The sequence below is a fragment of the Erigeron canadensis genome, chromosome 2 (assembly GCF_010389155.1).
Source record: "Erigeron canadensis isolate Cc75 chromosome 2, C_canadensis_v1, whole genome shotgun sequence".
Classification (NCBI taxonomy): domain Eukaryota; kingdom Viridiplantae; phylum Streptophyta; class Magnoliopsida; order Asterales; family Asteraceae; genus Erigeron; species Erigeron canadensis.
The window spans coordinates 15,262,304-15,275,823 of NC_057762.1; the positions used below are offsets into that span (position 1 = coordinate 15,262,304).

General features: G+C 34.7%; 1 protein-coding gene across 1 annotated transcript; it reads right to left on the bottom strand.

Annotated features, from left to right (window-relative positions):
* Window positions 1-4,498: 4,498 nt before the first annotated feature.
* LOC122588753 (PITH domain-containing protein At3g04780) lies at window positions 4,499-13,219 on the bottom strand. The gene is made up of 8 exons (XM_043760941.1): window positions 13,108-13,219; window positions 12,867-12,953; window positions 12,520-12,643; window positions 6,452-6,500; window positions 6,302-6,359; window positions 5,820-5,866; window positions 5,664-5,741; window positions 4,499-4,789 (listed from the first exon to the last, which is right to left on the bottom strand). Exons 1-8 carry the CDS (start codon window positions 13,153-13,155, stop codon window positions 4,741-4,743), a joined length of 540 nt encoding a protein of 179 aa, XP_043616876.1. The 5' UTR covers window positions 13,156-13,219; the 3' UTR covers window positions 4,499-4,740.
* Window positions 13,220-13,520: the final 301 nt, after the last annotated feature.

The window sequence follows — 13,520 nt, forward strand, 5'->3', positions numbered from 1 at the left end:
CCAACAACATCACCAACTGGAGCAAAAGTAGAAGTAGAAGCTCCAGTAGTTGGTGGCACAAGATTTGCGGGATCATCAATATCCTGCATAAGAGCATCCACATCTGGATCATTCTCCAGATCTCCAGCATACAAAGGAACATCATTGAGTCCCTCAAACTGATCAACTCGCTCTTCTTGAGGATTATCTTGAGCCTGATCATCATCAGCAGCAGCAAGAGGTTCATCATCTTCCCATCCTTGTCTGGGAGCAACATAGTCAGGATTGATATGATGTCCGAACAATGGTGGATTAACAACATTATCAGGAACACCATGACCTACAAAGCGTTTCATACTCTCAACAAACACTTTATTAGTCAGATGTCCTAAATTGAACGTAGGACCGTCAAAAGGTAAATCTGTGATCCTGTGCCGAATGATTATCATCACAAATCGTGGAAACAGAAAGAATTTCTTATCGTTTCCAAAAGCTCTCAACTACTTAACAAAATTATCATATATGTACTGAGAAAAGCTGTAAGGCTTGTTCAGCACAAAATAAGCAATAAAAATGTTCAACTGATCATGACCTGCACCCCGATGACCAATGGACCTCAATAAGTAATAGGCAAGCAATCTCCATTTGCCTAGAAGACGATTCTTGCGATAAGGATGAGTAATGTCACCAACATATCCCATACGCCTGAGAGCAACGTCACAAAAGCTTTCTTCAAACTCAACAAGACCTTGCTCCATATCATCAATACCTAAGTCCAAAATAGTCCTTAAGTCTCCAGCAGTAAACTGAATGTTACGTCCAGCAACAGTAGTGCGAATCAAAGTATGATCACCAACTTGCACCAATCTGGCTGAATTCCAGAACTCAATAATGAGATTTATGACCAATGGAGGATTCTCGGTCAAAGCAAAGTGAATACGAGAGCGTGTAAGATACTGTTGAACACCGTGAAACTTTGGTGTGCATCCCAACTGAGTAATGCTGAGATCAATCGCAGCATTATGCTCCTTGACGAAAACACGAGCACCTGCACCTTGTCCTGTCATACCTGCACAAAAACAGACAAAACAACAAGAAAATAAAAAGTTAGAAATTAAAATTTTCAAAATTTTTTCTAAGTCACACGATCTGCTTCGTGGTGACGTCAGCCCGAGGCAAAACCTCTTCGTGATGACGTCAGCACGAACCTTCATGCGAACCCAGAAACACAACTTTCGAAACGAATTCGATGAACACGATGTAGTTTGTGTTCTTCGTGTGAATAGTGACTGAAACACAAAATCTTCAACTAATCTTGATTTTAGGTATGTTAATATAACCTCTTGTTAGATTTAAGTTGTACAAACATCAATTAATCCAATTTTAAGTCCAATTTTAGTCCAAATCATCAAAAATCGAGGATCTAATTTGTGGTTCGTCCTAGTTACTGTTCATGCGAATGAAAATTCAAACATCAGGCATTATAACCACAAAAATTCGATGATTGTCAAAGTTAAAACATCAATAAACTATTCTAGATTGTAATTTTACCAACAAATCTGGATATTTAACACGAAATAGAGATGAAATTGATCGAAAAGTGATTAGATGAATAGTACACGCGAAGAGAGCAAGTTCGTGTGGTGAATTTTAGGGTTTTAATTTTGGGATAAAAGTAAAAACAAATGGTAAAACTCGTATATATGTTCGAACTTCATGGGCTGGGCCAAATAGACTTCTTCGTGGGCTTCACGCTGACGTCAGCTAGAGCGCGAGGCTAGCTGACGTCAGCACGGACGAGTGAAGTAGGGGTTAACTTTTATTTTGTGTCACCTCTTTGGTTGTTTGCATTTTCTGTAAAAAGGTTGTCACCCATTGTTAACTTTGTATTAATCACAACATAAACAGGCGAAAAGGCTAAATGCCAATTCGGCTTTACAAGAACGCACTAAACGTGCAACAACCAATAACCAGTACACAAGCTACCTAGAAGCTCATTAGTAATACAAATAAAAACTATACATTGCGAACTAGAGCTAAAGGTAACTTCCGATGCTTCAAAGCTTCTTCTACGCGATCAGTTCTTTTAAATCGAAAAGTCAGCAACTTCAACCTGATTGTGTCTATAATATCATTTATAACCTGGTCACACGATCTTTTTTTGTTGTTGAACAATCTCGCATTCCTTTCTTTCCAAATAGAATACGTCGCAGCAGCTAGCAAAAGTTTGGAAACAATGCTTGAAACAACACGACTTCCACCAAATTTGCTAAAGGACTGAAGAATAAAGCTCCAATCACAAGAGACATAATCAACATGCGCCTTTGAACAAACACCATTCCACACTTGCATAGAAAAATTGCATTCAAAGAATAGATGATTATGTGAGTGAGGCTGCCCATCACAAAGAGGGCATCTCCTTTGTATAGAAGAGGAAGAATGAACATCCCACTGCCGTAAAACATCTTGCGTTTTCAACGTCTGATTGCAAACTAACCAAAGATGGAAAGCATGTTTCGAGATCCCATGAGCAAACCAAATCAGATTAAACCAAGGTACCACATCTCCTCTTGGCCGAATATCATTCCAAACATTTGCAACAGAAAACTCCTTAACCAACCCATTTCTATCTCTCCATAAGAGCCGATCAGGTTTAGAGGCCTCCAATTTTGGAGCAACCAGATTAGGCAATCTAATCGACCAATCAGTTGGCCACAACCAAGAGCCATTACAACAAACATCCGACAACCTAGCATCAAGAGAAATACCGGCTCCTGCAATCTCTAGAGGAGACATATAAACACTAAGCGGGCTCAAACCACACAAGTTATCATGCCAAACATGAATAGAAGCACCATTCCCAACCGAAAAGCAGAAAAAGGGACGAACCGTAATTCGACCATAGTTCCAATCTTTGCAGAACATAATTATCAAGCCATTGGTGCGAAAATGTTCACGAAGAAATGTTGAGAAAAGAGTCTCAAAAAAACATGAGTTGCCAAAAAAGCCACCCTTAATCATCAACAAAGAACATTTTTTGTCACAACAATGCAACAATAGAATGTGCATGAACTTGTGATATCCAATGGAAGACACCACAACATTTTATATTTGTATTAATGACAGATCCACAATTATAATTTCAATTGTATTATTAAAGCAAAACAAGTCGGACAGTTGATAAAAAGTACAAGTTCAAAGATTTGAATGAAAGTATATATCCAGCATCTCCTAGATCAGTGACCCTCGTTCTTTTTCATTCCCTTCATATCCGTTGTTTCCACTCTACAGTTTAGACAATATTTTCAATGATTATTACACAGAAAAACGGGAAAATCTATTGCAAACATTTTATTACATTGGTCCATAAACATAGCATATTATAGTTGTCAGTATATTTCTTTAGATTACATTAGACTTGATGAAATCGCATTAGATAGATGAAATAAGATATCCTTCCCTCCAATGAAAACTTCAATATTTTGTTTGATAACCGGAGTTGAATTAATAGATGATGACCAATAGTTTCTAGCAGTTATCTAATGACAAGCAGCTTGTAAGAGTAAACTAACACACACTAAATTGCCTCCAAAGCAAACTCATAGCGCAATGACCCAAAATGGGGCCTAGGAGAGAGGCACAACAAAAGAACGGGTCCGGAAAAAAAAACGTAGAAAAGTATACAAAATTTCAGTCTCTAAGAAATGATAATAAATAAAGTTTCATCTAAAAAGGTATATAAGATAGTAGAAGAGTTTTAAAAATATAAAAATAGAAGAAAACTTATAGTTTAGACTCACATATAGAACAAACCGAAGATAACTCACATAAACATGACAAAATTACAGTGAAGCAGGGGTTAACTTTTATTTTGTGTCACCTCTTTGGTTGTTTGCATTTGTATCTATTTTATTGGGGTTGTTTGAACCGTTCAATATTTCAAGTTGAGTGACACTTTGTTTATTAACTTCGACAGTATATATACATATATATACGTGCGAGTCGCCGTATGCAATAGACGGGATGTCTGTCAGGGCAAAGCCGGGTTGACTTATCTCGTTGTATATTAAAAAAGAGTAGCGTTTGTCAATTGTGTAAGCAACAAGATGGTGTCATCTCAATCCGTGGCTTAGGTTTAAGCGTGAAAGAAATAAGTGTTGCATATGAGTTGGTAGAGACCACATAGAATACGGAGTAATAAATTTAGTATCAGCTTGTCTTTAAAAACTTGAAGACGGCACCGTAATTCGACCACATAATTATCAATCAATTGGTGCAAAAACAACAAAGTGTTCACGAAGAAATGTGAAGAAAAGGGTCTTAAAAAAACAGAGTTGTCAAAAAAGCCACCCATAATCATAACAAAGAACATTTTTTTGCTAAAACAATGAAATAATAAAATGTGCACCGTAATTCCATCACACTTCCAATCTATGTAGATCATAATTATCAAGCCATTGATGCAAAAACAATAAAGTGTTCACGAAGAAATGTGGAGAAAAGGGTCTCAAAAATAGAGTTGCCAAAAAAGCCACCCATAATCATCAACAAAGAACATTTTTTGTTACAACAATGCAACAATAGAATGTGCATGAGCTTGTGATATCCAATGAAAGACACGACAACATTCTATATCTGTATTAATGACAAATCCATACCTATAGAGTCAATTGTATTATTAAAGCAAAACAAGTCGGACAGTCTATAAAAAGTACAAGTTCAAAGATTTGAAATGAAAGTACATATCCAGCATCTCCTAAATCAGTGATCCTCGATCTTTTTCAACCCCTTCATGTCCGTTGTTTCCACTCTACAGTTTAGACAATATTTTCAATGATGATTACACAGAAAAATGGGAAAATCTATTGCAAACATTTTAGGTATATATCCACAATTACATTGGTCCAGGAACATAGCATAGCATAATATAGTTGTCAGCATATTTCTTTAGATTACATTAGACTTGATGAAAACGCATTAGATAGATGAAATAAGATATCCTTCCCTCCAATGAAAACTCCAATATTTTATTTGATAACTGGAGTTGAATTAATAGATGATGACCAATAGTCTCTAGCAGTTATCTAATGACAAGCAGCTTGTGAGAGTAAACTAAGTAACACTAGATTGCCTCCATAGTTGTCAAAGGCGAAAGCGAACTCAAAGCGCAATGACCCAAAATGGGGCCTAGGCGAGAGGCCAAAATGGGGCCTAGGCGAGAGGCGTATAAAAAGCGCGGGTGCGGAAAAAAAATGCGTAGAAGAGTATATAAAATTTCAGTCTTTAACAAATGATAATAAAGTTTCAGCTAACAAGGTATATAAGATAGCAGAAGAGTCTTAAAAATATAAAAATAGAAGAAAACTTACCATTTAGTTAAATGAAGAATAGTATGATGAATGATGACATTGATGATAACGATATATACAAAGTGATTTTGGGAACAAAGATTCTATTGTGATATCCCTATAATATAGGTGATTTTTTATGTGGAACAAAGGGTTTATTTATATTGAAAAGTGTAGATAGGCGCTTCATACGGTTAGTGGGCCTTGGGTCTAGGATTTCGGGCATTAAGATTGGGCCTTGCCTGCCTAGGCGCAAGAGGCGCTTGCCTTTGACAATTATGATTGCCTCATTGCCATTAGACGAAACAACAAAACAAAAGAGCATGAGAAACTTACGTCATTCCATGCAGAATAATCTTTTGAACTTTTGTCATATCAGAACCAGAGTGATTATCCTCAATAAATATTGTCAAGCTGATCCATATTACTTCAATTAGCCCAAACAATATCAAGATCATGGAAGAAACAAAATACCAAGTACATGGAAATTACCTGCGAACATTTTGAAACTTAACATACTTCAAGACAACAGGCTTCCCCTGAAAAAGGAAAAACATTATACATAAAATAAGAAATTTCAATATAAAAAAGCTGGCTACACTAGAGGTTAAAAATTTTATTTTCTTTTTTTTTCTTTTTTTAAACAGAAAAAACTAGAGGGTACCATTTACTTATGATTAAGTCCATTTTTTTAATATCAAACATGGAACAAAAGGCTGAAAGTCTTTTGTACTTTTATATTCGCTTCGTCATCAAGTTTAACATTACAATTTTTAGTAACAGACAAAAGTGTAAAACAAGGGAACACAACTGGCCTTTTCAACCCATACTAAAAAGTGACAACTTTTAACTTGAACTGGTTCTGAGTTGCTTAACCCTGAACTCATCCATGTTGACACCTTTTAGTATTAGAAAACCTCATTCCCAAATGCAGGGAACAAGGGAAAATAAAAAACAATTAAACCAAAATATACCTTGAGATTTTCAAGAGATAAAGATAGTGTGTCACTAGGAGGATAGTCACTAACATTACTGCAAAACACAGTCATTGCAATTAGAGACAAATACAATACAGAAAGAAGACAAATCAGAATGTCCTGATAAGTAATGTATATTCATGTTACCTAAATCCCATATGTTCCTTGTTTGTATAAAGCTTCACGGTTTGAGGACCTGCTAAATGAATTACGTTAATGTATGCAAGATTCACATTAAATCTCACAGATTACAACCATTCTCTACAACTTTTTATTTAACTACTTCTCATTGTCTCAGCATGTCAAATGCCACAAGAAATTCCCTAATCAGACCGATTAACAAAAGACTACAAGCAGGCAACATATGGAGTGTGGTTGATAAACTCCAACATACGCTAAAAGATTAAAAAACAACACAAATTAATTTCACAATCAGTAATATATGACTTCTTAAAAATGCATGTATCAAATTTATAAGGACCAACAAGAACCAAGAAATTAACGTCGGTGAAATAATACCAAGAGAAAAAAAAATGTTACAGTACCCTAAATATAAACACTAAATATCCAACTAATGGGCGCTGAATGCTCACTTCGGACACAGCTATGGTACCTATTAGTTTTCTTTAAATAATATTGTCGTTTTTATCTTCAATCTCAACTATGTCATTCCTTAGGTGATTAGAAACTATAACACCTACTTTGATTTATATTGCTTTAACATAGTGGTTTCAACATCAGCTCCTTTCTATTATGAGTAACACTAATAACCTTAACTTGTCAACTGATATCCTAAATTATGCTAACTTCCCTGATAGGCTGATACTAGATCACCATTAATACATCAACTGTGTCTTTCTTTCCTCCATACTTACACCTGTATATACTCGCATAGTTATGATTTGCGTGATTTATCAAGCTCAAGACCCTGGTTCTCATGTACACCTTTGTTTAGCACCCAATATACCATTCATGACTCTACAGAACCTCCTCTACTTCTTTCACTAGTTCCGAGCAATCATTTAAGAATTTACTGAACACATGTTCAACTAAATTAAGGTTGGCATCACACTACAATTTGTAACCTTGTCAAAATTAAAAACAGAAGAAAAAGGGAATTATAACAAAAATTGTTCTAGAAATGCCAATTAAATCGGAACAGAATGAATATACATGTTAATACACGTAAATTTCACTGTAGTTGCTTGAAAAATCAAATCATATGTATTTGTATGATACTCTTGTAAAAACTGACACATGGCCTATGAACCATGTATTGTATACACTATACAGCATGAGACAGCTAGAATTAGTTAATTTAAAAAATAAATTTCACACATCAAACACTACGCAGAATATAACGAAATATAAAAGGACACATTTTCAAAAGGGAAAAATCCATAAATAGGTAACCTATTTACATGAATTTCCTATTAAAGGTAACCTATTTTGTTTTCGTCTATTTAAAGGATCATATTTTCAAAAAAATTCCTAATAAAGGGTATCTCGTTAGTTTTTGACAGACGGAGCTCGTTAAGTGCCACGTCATCAGTTTTGCAAACGTGACACTTGACTTTGACGTGGCACTTGACTTGACTTGACTTTAACCGGTCAAAGTCAAGTGCCACGTCAGCAAAACTGATGACGTGACATCAATGATGTGGCGCTTAACGAGTTTCGTCTGTCAAAAACTAACGAGATACCCTTTATTAGGAATTTTTTGAAAATAGGATCCTTTAAATAGATGAAAACAAAATAGGTTACCTTTAATAGGAAATTCGTATAAATAGGTTACCTTTTTATGGATTTAAACCTTTTCAAAATATTACAAACTCATACCAAAACCATGTACTGTAATAGTAGCAAAAAAGGAAACAGAAATGAGGAGCCCAGCTAGCCAAAAGAACAGATATCTGAAAGCACATATATAAGTAGACAAAGAAAGGCGACAGAAGTAATACTGAAAGTGTCAAAACCACAGTTATTTAATAGCCTGAGTGCAACTATTATATCTTTTTTTATACATATAACCAGTTCAAGTATTTAAAGCATTTAAGTTATTTAATAGCCTGGCAAAAACCTACACCCTTTTGAAAACAAACTAAGTTGTATCAATTTAAAAACAATCTATCTATATTTATAATCTATACAACCTTATAAAGCATTTGACACCATCCCATTTTCTCAAAACAGAACTTGATCTGCCAAAATTACCTTTCTTGTTTATTCACTAATTTAACACCTATAACACCCTTAATGATATTATTTACAACATACATCCCTCAACCCTTAAAATAACCACACTACCTCACTTTTCATCAATTACTTTAACATTAATGACCACACCATCACCGTCGCCGGTGCCGCCACACGTCACAACCACAACCACAACCACCGCATCATGTGGGCATGTGACTAGTTTTATATAAATCACTCCTAATATCCTAAGTATCTAAGTTGATGCTAAGAAGCAGTAATTAAATAGCAAGTAGTAACACAGCATATGTTTCTGTAGGGGCATCTACATCAAGTATCGGATCAGAGTTCTACACAGGACATTTACGATATGGTGTTTACCAAACTGGGGCCATATTTGATTGGTTGAAGTCAGATGATAGTGATAGAACTTTGCTATTTCGTTGCAGGGCCGGCTTAGAGGGTATGCAAGAGGTGTCATCGAGCCAGGGCCACTCCCTCTGAGGGCCCTCATCATGGTGATAGCAGATTGATCACTAACCTAGTAAACTAACGATGGTTAGTGTTTCAGGTAGAAGATGAGGTGGTGATGCTAGATTTTCTTAAAGAGAGCGAAAGTGTGTGCGTGTGAGAGAGAAAGAGAGAGAGAGAGAGAGAGAGAGGACGTGCAAGTTTAGAAATGACAAAGGTGTGCGATAAGCATAGCTGGTTAAGGCGCACTCAATGCGCAATGACCACAAATGGGGACTAGATGAGAAGCACAAAAACGCGTGGGGACCTATGTAAATAAATTTAAAACATTTGTATTCAATGTAAAGTAATAGTAAAAAATCCAAAAAATTATTAAAAAAATAAATATTATTAAAAGAAAAACGAAATGTCATTCAAGAAACCATAACCAAATTGGTTAAACCCGAATTATATAAAAATGGCAGTTTAAGGAGTTTGTTGTAAAGGTTAGTTGATGTGATCCCCGTGTGGAGGGATGGTGAAAAGTTGACTGGCTCATTAGTCCATTTTGACAAGTAAAATAAATGTCATTCAAGAAACCATAACCAAATTGGTTAAACCCGAATTACATAAAAATGGCAGTTTAGGGAGTTTGATGTAAAGGTTAGTTGATGTGATCCCCTTGTGGAGGGATGGTGAAAAGTTGACTAGCTCATTAGTCCATTTTGACAAGTAAAATATTATACTGATAATTTTCAACAAATTACAAGAATATAGTACATAAATAAAACAAATTACAAATATATAGTACATAAATAAATGAAAGTTATTCGTATGTTTATTGTAGGTGACCTTGGAGAGCTTAAAGTGGTAAGCTATATTATTTTTGTCATATTTTGTTTAATTAATATTTATCTCTACTCCTTTATTAAAATTCAACCCCCCCCCCCTTTTTTCCTTTGGAAAGTGTTAAAAAAAAATTAATTAGTTTGGAAAAGACCCAATTGCCGCTAATGAAACCCTCCCTATGGAAAGAGTTACTAGAAATTACCCAATTTCCCTTCAACTAACTAATTTACACCCTAAACCTTATCTTACTAATCTACACTCTTAGACCTTATTATCTAAAACATTTCCACTGCCATCTTTACATCGGTTACATTTACATCAACCTGCACCACTCGACACCGCCGCCACCATTCGTTGCCGCCACCACCAGACTGTCATCGCGGGTACCATGCTAGTATTTTATTATTGACTCATTATTTAAAGGGCCAAATTATTTTTAATTGAGCCTAACCCAAAAAAAATTTTCATTCTCCGAGACAGCATTGTCTCGATGAGAACATGTTATTGGATAGTAGTAACAATATAGTTGGTTCAAGAATGTAAAAAAAAAAAAAATTTTTTTAAAAATTAGGTATTCAAATGCATTATAGGACACCAACATGATAAAGTTGACATACTTTTCAATGGCTTGTTAAAGCATAGAAGATAGATGAAAACAACAACAAAAAGGTAATATAAGTTGTATCAGTGAAGCATGAGTGAACATCAATCATGTAGTTTTTATTTAACGCCATACTATTCTAGTCCTATTTCACGAATATATGGGATGGAAAAAACCTCCTATTAATCCACCGCCACAAAATGTGGGAAGTGTGACTCGAACCCAGTTGGATCCCCTAAGGCCAAAGACCTTATAAATGGCCCACCAACCCCATTGGCAATCATTAGTAATTAACTGAGGTTTATCAAATGTAATTTAAAAAAGTTCATAATTTTTTTCAATTCTATACTGGTATAAGGCATTTAAAAAAATGTCCTAGTTTCTTAAAATATTTGTAACCACTTCCTTTTAACTCTCTCATTTTATGACAACTCTTGTAATTTATATTCTTTCTATAATTAATTTATCAAAACACTTAAAACATAATCTACATAAAAGAAATAACCTTTTAGAATTCAAAATACACATAAATCAGTATTATTATAAATTAACTTAAGTAGTTTTCATATTGTTGATACCTATTTCTTAAATTACTAGAGCCATAAATGCATTGGTTTATTTTTCTAAAGACACCATTCATCTTCACTTACATCCCGGTTGTTAAAGGAAGTCGATGACCGCGAAAGATAATTTGTAACAGCCAGAAACAACCGGTTGCCAGAAATATGATCAATGCAACTCCCAAAAAGAATTCAAAATACACATAAATCAGTATTATTATAAATTAACTTAAGTAGTTTTCATATTGTTGATACCTATTTCTTAAATTACTAGAGCCATAAATGCATTGGTTTATTTTTCTAAAGACACCATTCATCTTCACTTACATCCCGGTTGTTAAAGGAAGTCGATGACCGCGAAAGATAATTTGTAACAGCCAGAAACAACCGGTTGCCAGAAATATGATCAATGCAACTCCCAAAAACTATTTGACATTGGTTGTTGCCTTGCATGATACGATAATAGTAACTCTAGAATATCCTAGGAACCCTATTCGATATCCACCTGAAACAACCCCATAATTTTTTCATTATTCAAAAAACCATCTACTTGCCTTTCAAGCAAACAACCCCATTTTTTCTTGTGGTCGTAAAATAAACCCTATTGAACTGGTCTTTGTAAATGTCTTTCTTATTCTTAAGCCATATTATTTGTCGTTAATATTCCATGGCTAATTTGCATGAACAAATTGTCAATCAAGTAGTGAATGCTCCAAACAGCACCTATGTAAGATTAACATAGAGACCAGTTTATATGAACTACGATCACCTTTAACTTCATAAAACAAAGAGACATAACAATGCAATTCTGAAGACATAAATGCTACTAGAGAATCCGACAAGAAAGCAAGTTTACAAATGAAATGGAACTAGTTCCAACTCTTGACTAGTAATGCGTACACCTCTTGTTTTTTATTGTCGAAACAGAAATCTGAACCTAATACTTTAATATTTTCAATAAGAAAAAGAGATTGAAATCCCTTTCTAGCCCCCTGTTTCTCTACTCAGTCACGGCACAGCGCCCAGTAAACTAGACAGCTAGTAAAGTAGACAGCTGGACTGCAGAAGGCAACAGCCAAAAAGATGTATAAATAATATAAGAAGGTTTTAATTTTGTAAACTGATCCTTCAAGTTTCGGATTATAAAAAAACAGTTTCCGCAGACGAGTCAGCAGACTTATAATTTTTTTGAGAAAAAAGAAGCATGGATTTGCATATCCCATAAACAATAAAATAAGAAACAAAACAGATGGCCTATCATATGGTCTGGATAGGTGGTTTAGATTTTTAACCTATGTTATACATATGACCTGTCATACTGTATACACTTAGTCTAATTTAGGCAGAGTCTTATGTGGTCTGCCACAATCATGTAATTGTAATTGCCAGGGTATTTTTTCCCCTATACCAAAAGAAAAAAAAAAAAGAAAAAAAAAATAAAAGAAAAATAGATAGGCAAGAATATTGGCATCGATATAAAGAAGTTGATTTCATACAGATGATGATACTTGTAGTGAATAGGATTAAGAAAAGACGTATACAGGGATTCGTTAACATACCTTCATCGTTGGGTCCTGTAATGACAATAGAATGCAATTTGATAACTTGGGTGAATGGTATGTAAATTAGAAGTTGCTCATCTGCATCACTCTCTAGATTGAGACCCTCATCTTCTCTATAACCCTGTTTCACAAAACAACAATAACATTTACACACACAACTTCTCACATACTAATTTTTTAATATTTTGAACAAATGTATGGGCCCGATGATTTTTATGGTTTAAAAAAAAGATATGAGGGGTTTTCACCCAAATTAGGTGCCTAATTTGGCCTCATACCCCATATATATATATATAAAGAAAGAGAATCCAACAAAAAAAAATAGAAAAAGAAAGGGAACCAACCTGTTTGAGAGCATTAGGGTAAGGGTGAGTGGTGTTTTGATTTAGACATTCAACTCCCGTCCAGTCTATGAAATCAACTAAATCCACCTATAGTCATTCATTATGACCATTGATTAGAATTTTCCAATAATTTTCCAGGTTAATTAATTATTATCAAAATTTTTACATATATAAAGGTTAGATAAAAACAAGCAAACACGTTAGGCTCAACAGGAATTATCGATTATGAGGGGGTGGGTACCTGGTTTCTTAGAATTGGAGAAGCGGAAGTAGCTTCAGTTGAAGACATCGTGTACCAGAGAGAAAAATAAGCAGCAGCAAGGGTTGAGAGAGACTCCGGTCACAACTCCCGTAAACATATACGAGTAATATTTAGATTTAAATGCAAGAATCGTCCCTTGGTTTGTCACTTTTGGCAACAGCACTCCTCTCTAATACTTTTAGCAGCGGTGAATGTTTATTGTCACTCTACTGGCTCAAATGAAAAACTGAAACCCAAAAGATTTGTCCAAAATAATCTTAAGTCTAGTGACCAGTGTTTTGGTCAAATATTATTGTAAGATAACCAACTTTCAAGACTTAAATAAATTAAGTAGCAAAACTTTGAGGGTATGTGCTTATAATATGTTAAGTTTCTAAGATGCGAATTATATA

What these genes read in the sequence shown, in the direction of transcription:
- LOC122588753 (XM_043760941.1), bottom strand. Translation starts at nt 13,155, where the DNA reads ATGTCTTCAACTGAAGCTACTTCCGCTTCTCCAATTCTAAGAAACCAG. An exon ending in CTCCAATTCTAAGAAACCAG is followed by an intron (nt 12,954 to 13,107) that starts GTACCCACCCCC and finishes GAATGACTATAG; the next exon opens with GTGGATTTAGTTGATTTCAT. An exon ending in TATCTCTTGAAAATCTCAAG is followed by an intron (nt 5,867 to 6,301) that starts GTATATTTTGGT and finishes TTCCTTTTTCAG; the next exon opens with GGGAAGCCTGTTGTCTTGAA.